The sequence below is a fragment of the Mauremys mutica genome, chromosome 9, assembly GCF_020497125.1.
Source record: "Mauremys mutica isolate MM-2020 ecotype Southern chromosome 9, ASM2049712v1, whole genome shotgun sequence".
Taxonomy (NCBI): domain Eukaryota; kingdom Metazoa; phylum Chordata; order Testudines; family Geoemydidae; genus Mauremys; species Mauremys mutica.
The window spans coordinates 6,302,618-6,315,044 of record NC_059080.1 but is presented as its reverse complement, the minus strand read 5'-3'; the positions used below and the strand labels follow the sequence as shown (position 1 = coordinate 6,315,044).

Below are 12,427 nucleotides of genomic sequence, written 5' to 3'. Positions count from 1 at the left end.
TAGTGTGTTACCACTTAGCACTTCATTCTGTCCATCATTCTTTGCAGTAGAATTCCACCATCTCCGTGCTCTGTATCAGCCACCCACAGCTTCCCCAAATGTGCAATTCAATGTACAACCAGCCAGTTTGGGACGTGAAAAGAAGACACAAACCACAGTTTGTCCTCTCCCAAGAGACAAAATACTTTGTCCACCTGGCACTATTTAAATTGGTTGTCACCTGTGGTCATTAAGTATTTCTCATGTAGGGGGGAGCAGTCAGGGGACGGGACAGGGAATGGGGCGGGAGTTGGATAGGCGTGGGAGTCCCGAGGGGCCTGTCAGGGGGCAGGGGTGTGGATAGCGCTCAGGGGATGGGGAACATGGGGGGTTGGATAGGGGGTGGGGTCCCAGGGGGCGGTTAGGGGTGGGGGGTCCTGGGAGGGGGCGGTTAGGGGACAAGGAGCAGGGGGGGTTGGATGGGTCGGTGGTGCTGAGGGGGGCAGTCAGGGGGCAGGAAGTAGGAGGGGGCAGATAGGGGGTGGGGACCAGGCTGTTTGGGGAGGCACAGCCTTCCCTACCAGGCCCTCCATACAGTTTTGCAACCCCAATGTGGCCCTCGGGTCAAAAAGTTTGCCCACCCCTGAGTTAGACCCTGAGCATGTGGGCAAGACCCACCAGCCAGACACCTGGGAAAGGTTTGCTAAAAGTTAAGTGATTGGCTAGATTGGGGTGCAAGACCCTAAATTACTGGGGGGGGAGTTATCAGTGTTGGTATTTGCTTTAGTTGTTCTGGTGCTAAATATTTCTAGCCTTGTGTTGTACCAATAAAACCCCTGCTTGCGAGAAGCACGGCTATTTAGCATTCCTACTGCAAAGATTCCCTCTTTTCTTTTTAAGCAGGCAGGAAGATCGTAAACTGAATTGATGGAAACAAATACTTGTAAAAAATAAACTGTGTTCAATGCACCACTTTGCATTCCAACATTTCTGCTGCCACAAACAGCATCTAAGGCATCAGATAGATGTTTAAAAAGACAAAGCCGTTCAGCACGTATGTCTTGTCTTTTAGTAGCTAGGGCGACATGCTAGGAAAGAATAGCAGCTAGACAAGCCAGAGAAGCATGACTGAATGCCAAAATGGTCAATTAAATTAGGTGCCTTCTTTTCCAAAGCTGGAAAAAACAATGAAAAGAAAACTGCTGTGGTAGCCCAGCATGTGAGGGAGAAGATTAGACATGGTGGAGCTCTGGAGGGACTGTCTTTTAATTGCGTGTGATGCCGTTCACCTTCAAAAAGCAGCACACCCATGTGAATGACCATTGAGTTTCTGGAGGAGCCAAGTAAAGGGATTGCCTCCTGCGAGAGGGGGAGGAACTACCACGGCATTGTGCCATCGCACCAGCGTGCAGCGTCGAAGAGATGTCTGGCATTAACAGGGCTCTCTGCTGCATCATAGCACCAAGCACAGCTTGTTACCGAAGCAACAAAGCCAAGAAAAATCAAGAGTGAAATAGGCTTTTTAGAATGTTTTCCTTTCTATATCCACCCTTTGTTCTCTGTCACACCAGACCAATGCTGGGAGTTTAGCAATCCTCACTGCAGCCTTTGGACGAATCCTGTGGTGAGAATGTCACACACTTAATCGGGGAGGGACACGGGACAACGAAGGGAGGGGATACCTGCTTCCGTGTTACTGCCAAGTGTAGCCACTCCATGTGAAAGCAGTGCACTCTGAAATCAATTGGCTTCTTGAGAGGGGGAGAGAGAGTGCAAATATTGTGGTTCGGTTCCTAATCTGAACCTCCATCACTGAATACAGCAAGCCATTTGTAAACAGCTGCAAATTACTGCACATAAACCATAATCATTCAGTGGCACATTGTAGTTTTCTGTTTTACTGCTCTTAATTGGATGATATACTCACAATATTCCTTATTAACACAGCGAGCGATGGATGGAGTAATGCGGTAGAAGGGTTTTATTTGGAAATCATATAAAATACAGTGACTGGCCCCCTTGCATAGTGATTGAAGCTGACTGTCAATTAACTAAATAGCAACTAATTAACATGAAGGAACAGGGATGACATTGCTTACTATGCACTTTTTGTTAAAGCGACTGCCAATCAGTTGGGTTTGAATTCTGTTCCTTCGCTGCACAAAGACACGAGGGCAAAAGGATGTAGTACAAATCTGTAGAGGAATGTTAAAATAGCCCCGCTTTCTCTGAAAGGAATAGTCAAGAAACTGGGTCCAGCTCTGACTCATTTAATTTAAGCCTCTTACTTCCTATGATTTTTTTAAACCAAAATTACCCTCAAGATACTTTCATAATTTATTTCTTGCTTGTGTTTACTACAGTACTGACATAATTAGAGTCAAATCCTCATGCACATGAATAACTCTGTTGAAGCCAACGAGACTACACATATAAGGGAGGCGAGCAAGATTAAACTCAGAAATTTTAGGAAAAATACAGTGGCATTTTACAATAGCCATCACTACTATAGTTAAAATTGCATTAGTGTTTCTATTATAAACCCCTTGCTTTAAGGGATTTATAACTCCAGAGTAAATACCTCATGGGCTGAGGCTTGTTTTCAAAACGCATGCATCATTTGCGGTTCTTATTCTAAATTCCTACTGATTTCATTAGAACCTTACAAATGTTTTTGTCTTTTAAACAGAAATGTCATAGCTCATAATTTGGATTATCCTGTCAGTTCTAAAAATATCTCCAACTATGCTAGGGACTAATGGGCCACCAGAATGCATTGAGCAGTGATTTAAAAAAACAAAACAACCCCTTTATTTCATAGGGTGAAATCCTGGCTCTATTGAAGTCAATGGATCAAGGATTTCATCCACAGTTTCTACTCCCATATACTTCAGGGAAGTTATTTTCCCCTGTATTGTTTGTTTCAGAAAACTGTTTAAAAAACAAAGGCAATTAATGCACAAAAAATATGACAACTGAAAAAAAGGATCTACATTTTAAAGGATGAGCGATATTTTGCTATAACCTATGTGAAAAGAACTTGCATTTGTGAAGCATGTATTTATGCATGAAGAGATGGGAAAAAACATTGTTGCTTTTCCACCAACATGCAAATTACTCACAACAACAAATCCTAGATGTTGGAGGATGGTAAATCAGCGACGTGTTTCTCTGGAAAAGATCGAAGGAGCCAATGCTGGGCTTGCAGTGGCATCGGCTCATCGACCTGGAAAAGACTGTGGGAAACCGTTTACTTTTTTGTTTTTAAACTTCCTGTGTTGACCTTGGGATGCTTATTGTGAAAATTCGGCTCTTACTGTTGAACTTGGGTATTGTTTACAACTACAGTGTGGATCTTAGTGTTGAACCTAGTTACGTCTTACAGTAGCTACAATGATGTGGTCAACACTGAAAGAAAGTGTGCCCCTGCTCATTGATACAGCTTGGACATACTAATTAATGCTGGATTTAAAACTAATGAGCATATCACTTATTTTGCTTTGGGGAAAAATATTGAATCGTGCATTTTTGTTTGCATAAGGGCTAATCCTGCACCCCTCGAGAATGTGCTCAGTGATGCAGTTCAAGGCTTTACTTTCCAAGTTTTACTGGCCCACCTGTATCTTTGTTCTCATTATTCTCAGAGACAGGAGAGTGTGAGTGTGGTGTGTGTGTATATTTTTCACACACACACACACACCAAGCCAGACTGGGTAGATATAGATTTAAGCCAGATCACATTTGGCTGAACCCCAGTACTTCATGCTCAGCACCTCCAAGCATCAGGCCACTTATTTATGCGGCTACAATGTGGAGTTAGGAGTCTAGACTTGTGTGTCTTACTGTGAGTAAGAGAGCTCTTTCTGCCATCATCACGTATCACTGTACACGAGAGCTGGCTGAAAGATGTCACATTTCACCAAAAATGTTGAAATTTTTTGGCCGTCTCAAAATTTCTAATTTTTCGACAAAAAATTAAAATCTAAAAAAAAGTTTTTATTTTCTTTCCTCCCCTACCTCCTCTTCCGTTATCCCCTGCTCCTTTTAATTTTTCCCCTCTTCCATTTTGCCATGGAAAAAGGGAGAAAGGAAGGGGATTGTGGCTTGGGGGATTTTTTTGGTCAAAAATATAAAATCAAAGAATTTAGAGAAGAAATTTTCCATGAAAATGTTTGTTTGAAAAATGACCAATTTTGATTCAAAAATTAAAGTTTTCCACAAAAAAATACAGGCCTGCTCTATGCTGCCGCCACACAGTGACTCCTGCTGGGAAAGCCGTGCAGGGATGGACTACGGCACAGCCCCCCCCTCACTCTCTTGCCCTCCCTAGTCTTTTATATGGCTTGGGCACAGGGCAGGCTGCTCGGCAGCGTCGCTGTTGCTGGAGCGTAGACTGCGAATTGATGTCTGGCTAGAGGTTTATTAGTATTTGCTGACCGTCCCACATTTCCTGAGGGAGGTAGTTTAGAGGCGTGGGTGTCCAGTGCACTGAAGAGGCAGGGCTCTGTGCTGGGGTATCAGCATGCATGCCGAGAGCTCCACCCCAGAAACAAGGAGAGCGCCTAGGACACAGCGACCAGGTAGATAGATGCAAACCATGTATTTATCTTCGAAAGCTCAGCTGCCAGTTTCCAGTGCAAATCCTTTTTGTTACTCTTTGGCCTCTGGTGCCAAAAAGCGGTTAACTGACTCATCCACAATTACAGGATGAGAGTCACTCACTCAGCCAAGATTACAAACTAGGCAATTTTAGACAAACTAGTTAAGTCTTGCTCATTTCTTTGACCATTAGCCCCCATCATTCCTTTCGAAGCAGTGAAGTTCAAATTGAAGGCTAATGCTTCATCTTGAACCCTTGCCATTGTAGCTAGGTGCTGCATGGTTCTCAGAACAGAGCCTGATCTCCCATACTGGTTTTCCAATAGCTATCGCAAGCTTCAAGGACATACAGCATGTAATATGCTGGTGCTTGTCAAAGGGTATAAATAATGTAGACTTAATGAGGTAGCTAAATAAGCTAATTTAAGATCAAGTGGTTGGTAAGAGACCAATTTACTCACTGCATCTTTGCTTGGAATTTTTACCGGACTTTTCTCCTTTAAACACTCAGTCAATCACTGCTGGTTACCGCATGCTACTAGCAAGTACAGAGAGACTCTCACTGATCAGTAATTCTTCACTTTGAGTTTGCTCATTGGGCAGCAAGATTTTATTATGCTTCTTTGAGTTGCTCTCTGCACTCTTCCATGGTTTTCAAATTGTATTACTCTGGAGTTCATATTTTTAGGGCCAGTGTTCCATAATTGGATGGGGAAGATATGTCTTTTAACCATCTGAAAGGCAATGAATATCAAATCATCTTGTATTAACTGATGTGCAATTCAGCGCTACAGGTATTGATCTGTTACTTTCTTCCAGGAACATTTCACACCTGAATGCAAGTTCAAAGAATCAGTATTTGAAAACTACTATGTGACGTATTCTTCAATGATCTACAGACAGCAACAGTCTGGCAGGGGTTGGTATCTGGGTCTTAACAAAGAAGGAGAAATAATGAAAGGAAACCATGTGAAGAAAAATAAACCCGCCGCACACTTTCTTCCAAAACCCTTAAAAGGTAATTTCTTTAGTTTTCCCAACTACTATGAAATGATGTTACATTATATCCGAAATATTTAATTGCAAAAATACATTTTAAGTATTGAACCATTTACATAATGGAAATGTAACATCCTGCAGCACATCATTAATGTAATTGGAGCTTCTTTTTCAGATTTGACTACATACTGTGATATTAATTTGCTTCATGTATTCAAATACATATGTTAACCCATTTGTCCTGGTAGTTCTCAGTATGTCCATTACAATCCATAACGATTTCACCTGGATAGTACAACTGGCCACCAGCAGAAAGATGTATCATGTCACGCTTTGTTTTACGCTTCAGGGATGTTTATTAATGGTATAATATTCAGATGGCAACATTTTGTCTCTACTACACAATTATTAAACATATGGACCAGCACCCAAACATTAAAAACAATGCATGTAAGACACAGATGGTGCCTTGTCTTAGACCCTAGGTTTATTTGAGTAACCTCTTAAGGCAAATGCCATTTTGAAATCATAGAGCACAACCAAGATGGATAGATAGGCCATTTCAGCCTATGTCTAGTCTAGCTTTACAGTCTACATATTTAGGGCCAGATTCTCCGCAGAATCCAGTGCACCTACAAAACCACTGCGTTTGTGTATGCAATAGAAAACTTAAAGGTTCATTTTTGTGGTCATTTACCTGGACCATGTGCACAAATGTTGGGTCAGATCCATTGAAGTCAATGGAGCTAGGCTGATTTACGCCCCGTGAAAATCTAGCCTACAGAACTTTGCAGAGAGAAAGTGGTTATGTGCATATTTTAGCTAGTGCCTCTAACATTTTGCCCCTTAATATGAACCTTTGAAATTCTCTGTCCATGAGTGTTTGCATGTAGAAAAAGAGAAATCTCCTAATGATCTTATCCATGCAGTGAATACATTTCTTTTACTATTCCCATGTTACTTATTATTGAATGAAAAGGTCTAATGAGCCCTTGAAATTGCATAGCCAAAAACAGAGGCAAAAGTAGCAGCATATAAAATGTGCTGATGTGCTTCTATTTCTTTCTGATTTTCAGTGGCCATGTACAAAGAACCTTCTCTTCACGATCTCACCGAATTTTCAAGATCTGGAAGTGGGACCCCGACAAAAAGCAGAAGTGTTTCAGGAGTGTTAAATGGGGGGAAATCCATGAGTCAACATGAATCAACGTAGCCAGGTGAAGGCAAGCCAAGTGCTCTGTAAATGGAACCTTACCGCCGGATGCCGTTGAATTCTTACTAGCAGTCTTTCATCCAAACCGTTCAATTGTTCAGGACAAGCCGCCGAACTTGCATAGGTCACTCGTTTATCAGCCATTAGATCTTCTGGTTGTCAAAGGATATATCCCAAATATGTAGAATATGCGTGTGCATATCACAAGGCACCTGGATAGCCAGCAAAACAGAACTGTGGAATAAATCTCAGAAGAAATGTCCAGCTCTTTTTCCTCTCTCTCTTTCTCTTTCTTTTTTCTCTCCTATGCTTTGTGGAAAACTAAACAAAAACATTTCACAGCATTCACTGCTGATAAGAATTTGCTTTCCAACCAAGAAATAAAAAGACCACTTTTGCTCGTCAAAGGAAATTTTAATGCTTATATGTTTTATAGGGGCAAACAACAAAAATGTAAACTCTGTTGTTTTCTTGGCTTACTGTTTTATATCTAAGGCTTGATAACAAAGGTATCCTTTAATTTGGATTAGTGCAACTTTTTGATTTCTCAGCTCAAATGGGCCTTTAAAGCTGTGTCTTTAAAAAAAACAAACAAATTCAGGGCTGGAACTGAGAGTCGGTGTCTCAGGCTCAAGCAAACAGTGTTCTTGTGATTTTAAACACACTGAAATATAAATTTTTATAGATTTGTAGCCTTCTGGTAAAGTTCTTGTGCTGACCCCAGTCTGTAGGAATTGAGTTGTTTTGTTAACCCGCGTCAGTGGAAGATAATGTAAAGGGATAAAATTATCCTCCAGTGTAGATTTATCTTAATTCCATTTTGTGTATCATGTTAAACTATTGTTGTGGCGTCTTTTCTAAAGACAGAAACTGTGGAATTAAGGTGACTTAATTTTTTATAAGAAATGTCTTATTTGTAAAAGTCCTTCTTTCCCTGTAATGAGCACGTGATTCTTGTGTAGGAGGAAGCGTTAGGACAGGTTACCCCTAAACAACATATACTCATACATGCTATTGGAAAAATTGTTTAAAAATTTAGTTAGGTTTCCATTTAGGTCATCATATCTGTTGCATGGGAGAAAGTTGGAATATTGGCATAGAGTTGCATGATGTGTAAGATTTTGTGCATTAACCATCATTGGATTCTGTGCTCCAAACCTGACATAGTTCTGTACAAGCAGTTGTCTGCCTTGTACAAAAGAGTTGTTTATTATTTGTTGTACACACAATCATGCACTGAATAAACTATTTATATTAAGATGTACTTTTTTAAAAAAGCTTGCTGTTTTATTAGACAGTGTACATTGCTGACGTTTCCTTGGAGACACACAACTGACAGTCAGATACATGCAAATGAGTGTTACTAATATTATATGTAACATTTTTTGGTTTGTAAACAGCTTTATGTGAAGCGGTTTACACCCCTGGAATACCATTCACGGTACAAATGAAAACCTGCCCTTCCTCAGTGGAGCCCTTCTTATATACCCAGCTGAGACTGCAAACAGGATGCTAATTATTTAAGAAGTCTCATTTTATCTAGAAGAACTTTTGAAGCCCTATGAAAAATAGGGGCATGGGGAAAATATAGCCGGCCCAGACGTTAGATCTCAAAGCTACTCAAGTCGACCCTTTATGGGGTGGTATTTTCATCATGTCCCTTCGATTTCTGTATCAAATGTATTCGGTTTACCAGCAAAAGGTATGTTGGTTTGTTAAGTTCCAGCCCCACACATTCACCTCTGGCTTGCCTGCACTCTGTCCCTCTTAACATAACCAGGGTTTGGCGGGCCAAACGGTGGTGTCCCTAGCACCTGTGCAAACCCCAGTGGCACTGCGGATTCTAGACTTTTTTCCCTAAAATGTCCTGTCATTTTACTACTGGTGTCACCAACAGTGGATACACTAACGTAGACCAGCCATCAGCATTTGATTTACTGTGAGCATTTAAGCAGCAGCAGAAAGAGAAAGTGAAGATTTTGATTAGGTTTGGGTGAAAAGGCAAATCTGGAGGTAGGGAGAAAGAGAACAGAGAAGGAAGGGAGACTCTTAAAGTTATCCATAAAGTTTAGCCAGAAATTAGAGCGACATATTAAGTTATCTGGTCTATCCTCTCCAGTAAAGATTCGTTCCCTAATAAGTAGTTTGGCTTATCCCAACCAAGCCTCCAAACTGTTGGAGCTTTGCTCGTCACTCATTCAGAGATGTCTAGAAGGAGTTCCTACGAGAGCCAGCCACTTTTGGATATATAAGGATCTCACGTACAGCTGGAGCTTCTGTCGAATGCTCTTCTATCAGTCATCATATACTGTAGCGCCAGCTGCGTGCTAAACACTAAGGGCCCAATTTTCAAAGATATTTGGGTGCCTAATGGGAGTCAGACACTCAACCTGCTTACACACTTTTGAAAAGCCCACTAGGAGTCTATTGTTAGAGGGCTTTCCCTTCCCCCCCTTCCCCTGGGTCTTGTCATGCAGACAGCAAGCAGAAGTCCGAAGTGCAGGCAATGTGATGTTTATTGGGATTAATTCCAAGCAAGCATATCCAGAGCTCTGCACGCCAGCAGAGTCTGTTTCCCATTGTTCCGTTCCCAGCTCTGATGCTGCAGAGCGTTTACCCTGCATCCCCCTTCCCAGCTGTGACACCGCAGAGCCTTGCCTGTTGTCAATCACCACCTCCTTCTTAGCAGGCCCCAAAATACCTGCAATGCATGTCCCTGTGCCACCCCTTACAACTTATGGTCATGTTCCATTTTGGAGGGTCGTGAGTCTGGGGTCTTCGTCCCACCTCTTTCGTATCTCGTTCTTTCTCAGGCTAACAAACCGATTATATGCTAACATCTATCTGCAGCTTGCGGGGCCTCAAAACCTGGCCTGAAACATTTAGCAGTGAACTGGCCCTATATGGAAGGAAGAAAGGGCCTTTCTCCAAAGAGTTTACAAGCTAAGGTCCCAACCTAACAAGCCCCAGCTTGAACTCAAGCTGTGTGGCTCCAAAGATATGGTCCTTGACAGAGCCACACACAGCTGGCTCTTAAAAGCACAACCTAGCACTACATACGCTAAAGCTATATTCACAATGGCTAATGTCCTACAGAAATAAGATATGCAAAAAATTGTGACAAAAACTGGTGCACATGCTTAGAAACCATAGGAAACACCTTTTTTGGGTCTATTTTTTAAACATTTTTGCTAGGTATAGAAAAAGCTAAACTAAAGAGCATTAACAACCTGCATCAAGGTGAGCAATACATCATGTAGTAACAGCTAAGCACATCGCCAGCTCAATTCTAGTCTTTAATGTTACTATAGCCCCACAGCATCACCTTGAATTAAAAAAGTTAATCAAAATGAAGCTAAAAGACTATGCCAGTTGAGTGGTCTAGCATCAGGGAAATTCTCTATGTATAATTAGTCAACAGACTTACCCCCTGAAAATGGCTATTCATGCTCCAGTTTCTGGCATATATAAACTTTTCTAGCACTAAAAATGTCCTATGCCATCAATTGGAATTTTCAGAAGGCTTCAGCCCCCGCCCCCAATTCAGACCAGATTTTCAAAAGCGCTCAGCTCCTCATGTAGGGACCCAAATGAGGGGCTAGTGTTTCATAACGCTCTTCTGAAAGTCTGGCCCTAAATGTTACAGTGGGAGCTGAGCACGTGAAAACTCTGGCACTGGGCTCATTTGCACAATCCAGCCTTCAGGGTGAGTGGTTTAGAGCTGCCTCTGTGACTTGGGAGCACAAGGCCCACTGAAAGTCAGTAACATCCATCACAATGTTGTTTTCCCCTCTGAACAGCTGAAGCTGCAGATCTGCCGACTACTAAAAAGTGTGAGCTTGGATTATTTTCAGATGATAAACTCTCTTAATTGGTAACAATGATAAAAAGCCATAAGAAGCTGTCTAGGCAGCTTTCACTGTCACTATTCTAAATGGCAGACCCGAGATTTTTCTGGAATCAGGTAGGGCCAAGATGGGAGAATGACACAGTATTTTTCCCCAATTCTCCTTTTGGCCAGCACAGAAAGAGTCAGCATTTGGGTAGAGGGTTAAATTTACCAGTAGTTTTTGTCTTCCTTTATGACCCCTACAAACCCCAGCTGTCCCCTCACAGAGGAGTGAGGAAAATAAATGGTAACGAGTCTACGCCATGAGCTAAAGGAATTAACTCCATTGCCTGACAGCAGAACGAGGCATTTAGCCCCTGGGGCTGGCATTTTTTCAAAGCAGCCTAGGGCAGTTAGGTGCCTGACTCCAATTACAGATGAACAGGAGTGGAGCGCCTAGCGCCTTTAGGCTTGATTGAAAAATCCCACCCTATGTGGCTTAGCCTTCACAGAGGAGGCCACAGGACAATTAACCAGGATGTTACACACAACCCCCCAGAAATGGAACTAACAAGACACGTGTTAATCTTCCCTCCCCCCGCCCCCCGCTCAGGCACTTTGCATCTCACGTCCCCCGTTCCCCTCAATCTTTCATCTAGTTGTCTTCTACTTAAATTGAGACCTCGTGGACTTCACAGTTGTCTGTAAGCAGCCCTATGGGCCGTCTCTAAATACTGATGAAGCAGGGGGCGTTTTCAATGGAGTGCAGTGGGAATGGGGCACCTTTTAGCTCCCCCATGAAAGCCACAGCCGTAAAATTTGCGCATATGAAAAGTTTCACCCAAACAATTCCTCAGCTCCATCTTTTTACACAGGGAAGGAGGGGGTGTGGTTTCAAAAGCAGCTGTAATTTAAGAGCCTAAAGTCTATTTTTTGCAAGTGACTTAGGCACTAAAGCCCACTGACTTGCAGTGAGATGTTGGCTACTAAGTCACCTGGGCACATTTCAAACTATTAGCCTAGATCAGTGGTTCTCAACCTGTTTACCACTGTGGGCTCCATATGCAGCTCTCGCTGTGTTAAGGTGGCTGCAGCCAAACCCTATATAGACAATCTCTATGGCCCTGAGACTGTCGCATGGGCTGCAACTATGTGCTGATTGGGCCCCAAATGGACCGAGACCCCACCGCCCTAGATGCTTGTACGGAACATTATACTTATTGTCCCGTAAGAGCTGCTGCTTTATTTTACAGAACTTTCTTAACACATGTACTTTGGGGCTGAATTTCAAAAATGATGAGCCCCAGGGGCGTCTGGACGGGACGCTTCCTGCTCAGACCCACACCGCCGCTGCAGTGTGATGTCAGGGTTTCCTTCTGCTGGGAGGGGTTCCACTCAGCTGACCCGGGGAAGGACAGTGAGTGAGGGCCACTCCAGCAGAGTAACGTTATTCAGCAAGCACTGAGCGGATGGCTTGCTGCCACCTTAGCTACACTAGCCTCATAATCCCCAGGATTCAGCACCAACTCACACTAGTGCAGCTGCGCTTGTACTAAGCTGCGGCTGTACTCAGCGCTCAGGTGGTCACTTCCAAAGCCTGCCCTGAGCAGCATTTCCTGGCATGGTGGTTAACTCCCCCGTGCCATCGCTGTACTAGGGGGCTCAGCTGTGGTGCAGTTGCAGGACCACTAGCAGTGTCAATTTTTCTAGGGCAGACACCTCCCACCCCAGTTCCCCTTCCTGCTGCTCAGAGCTGACTGTGCTAGTGTAAACACACGCTGCGCTTTCACACTGGGATAACACTAGAG

The 12,427-nt window shown here is 42.9% G+C and overlaps 1 protein-coding gene across 4 annotated transcripts in view; it reads left to right on the top strand.

Moving 5' to 3' along the window:
- FGF13 (fibroblast growth factor 13) overlaps window positions 1-8,044 on the top strand; it is a 352,169-nt gene extending 344,125 nt beyond the window's left edge. For all 4 annotated transcript variants that reach the window (XM_045030048.1, XM_045030045.1, XM_045030049.1 and 1 more), the window contains 2 exons: window positions 5,398-5,596; window positions 6,654-8,044. In XM_045030048.1, the coding sequence (XP_044885983.1) occupies window positions 5,398-5,596; window positions 6,654-6,790 (336 nt within the window). In that variant the 3' untranslated portion in view covers window positions 6,791-8,044. The remainder of the gene's footprint in view (window positions 1-5,397; window positions 5,597-6,653) is intronic.
- Window positions 8,045-12,427: the final 4,383 nt, after the last annotated feature.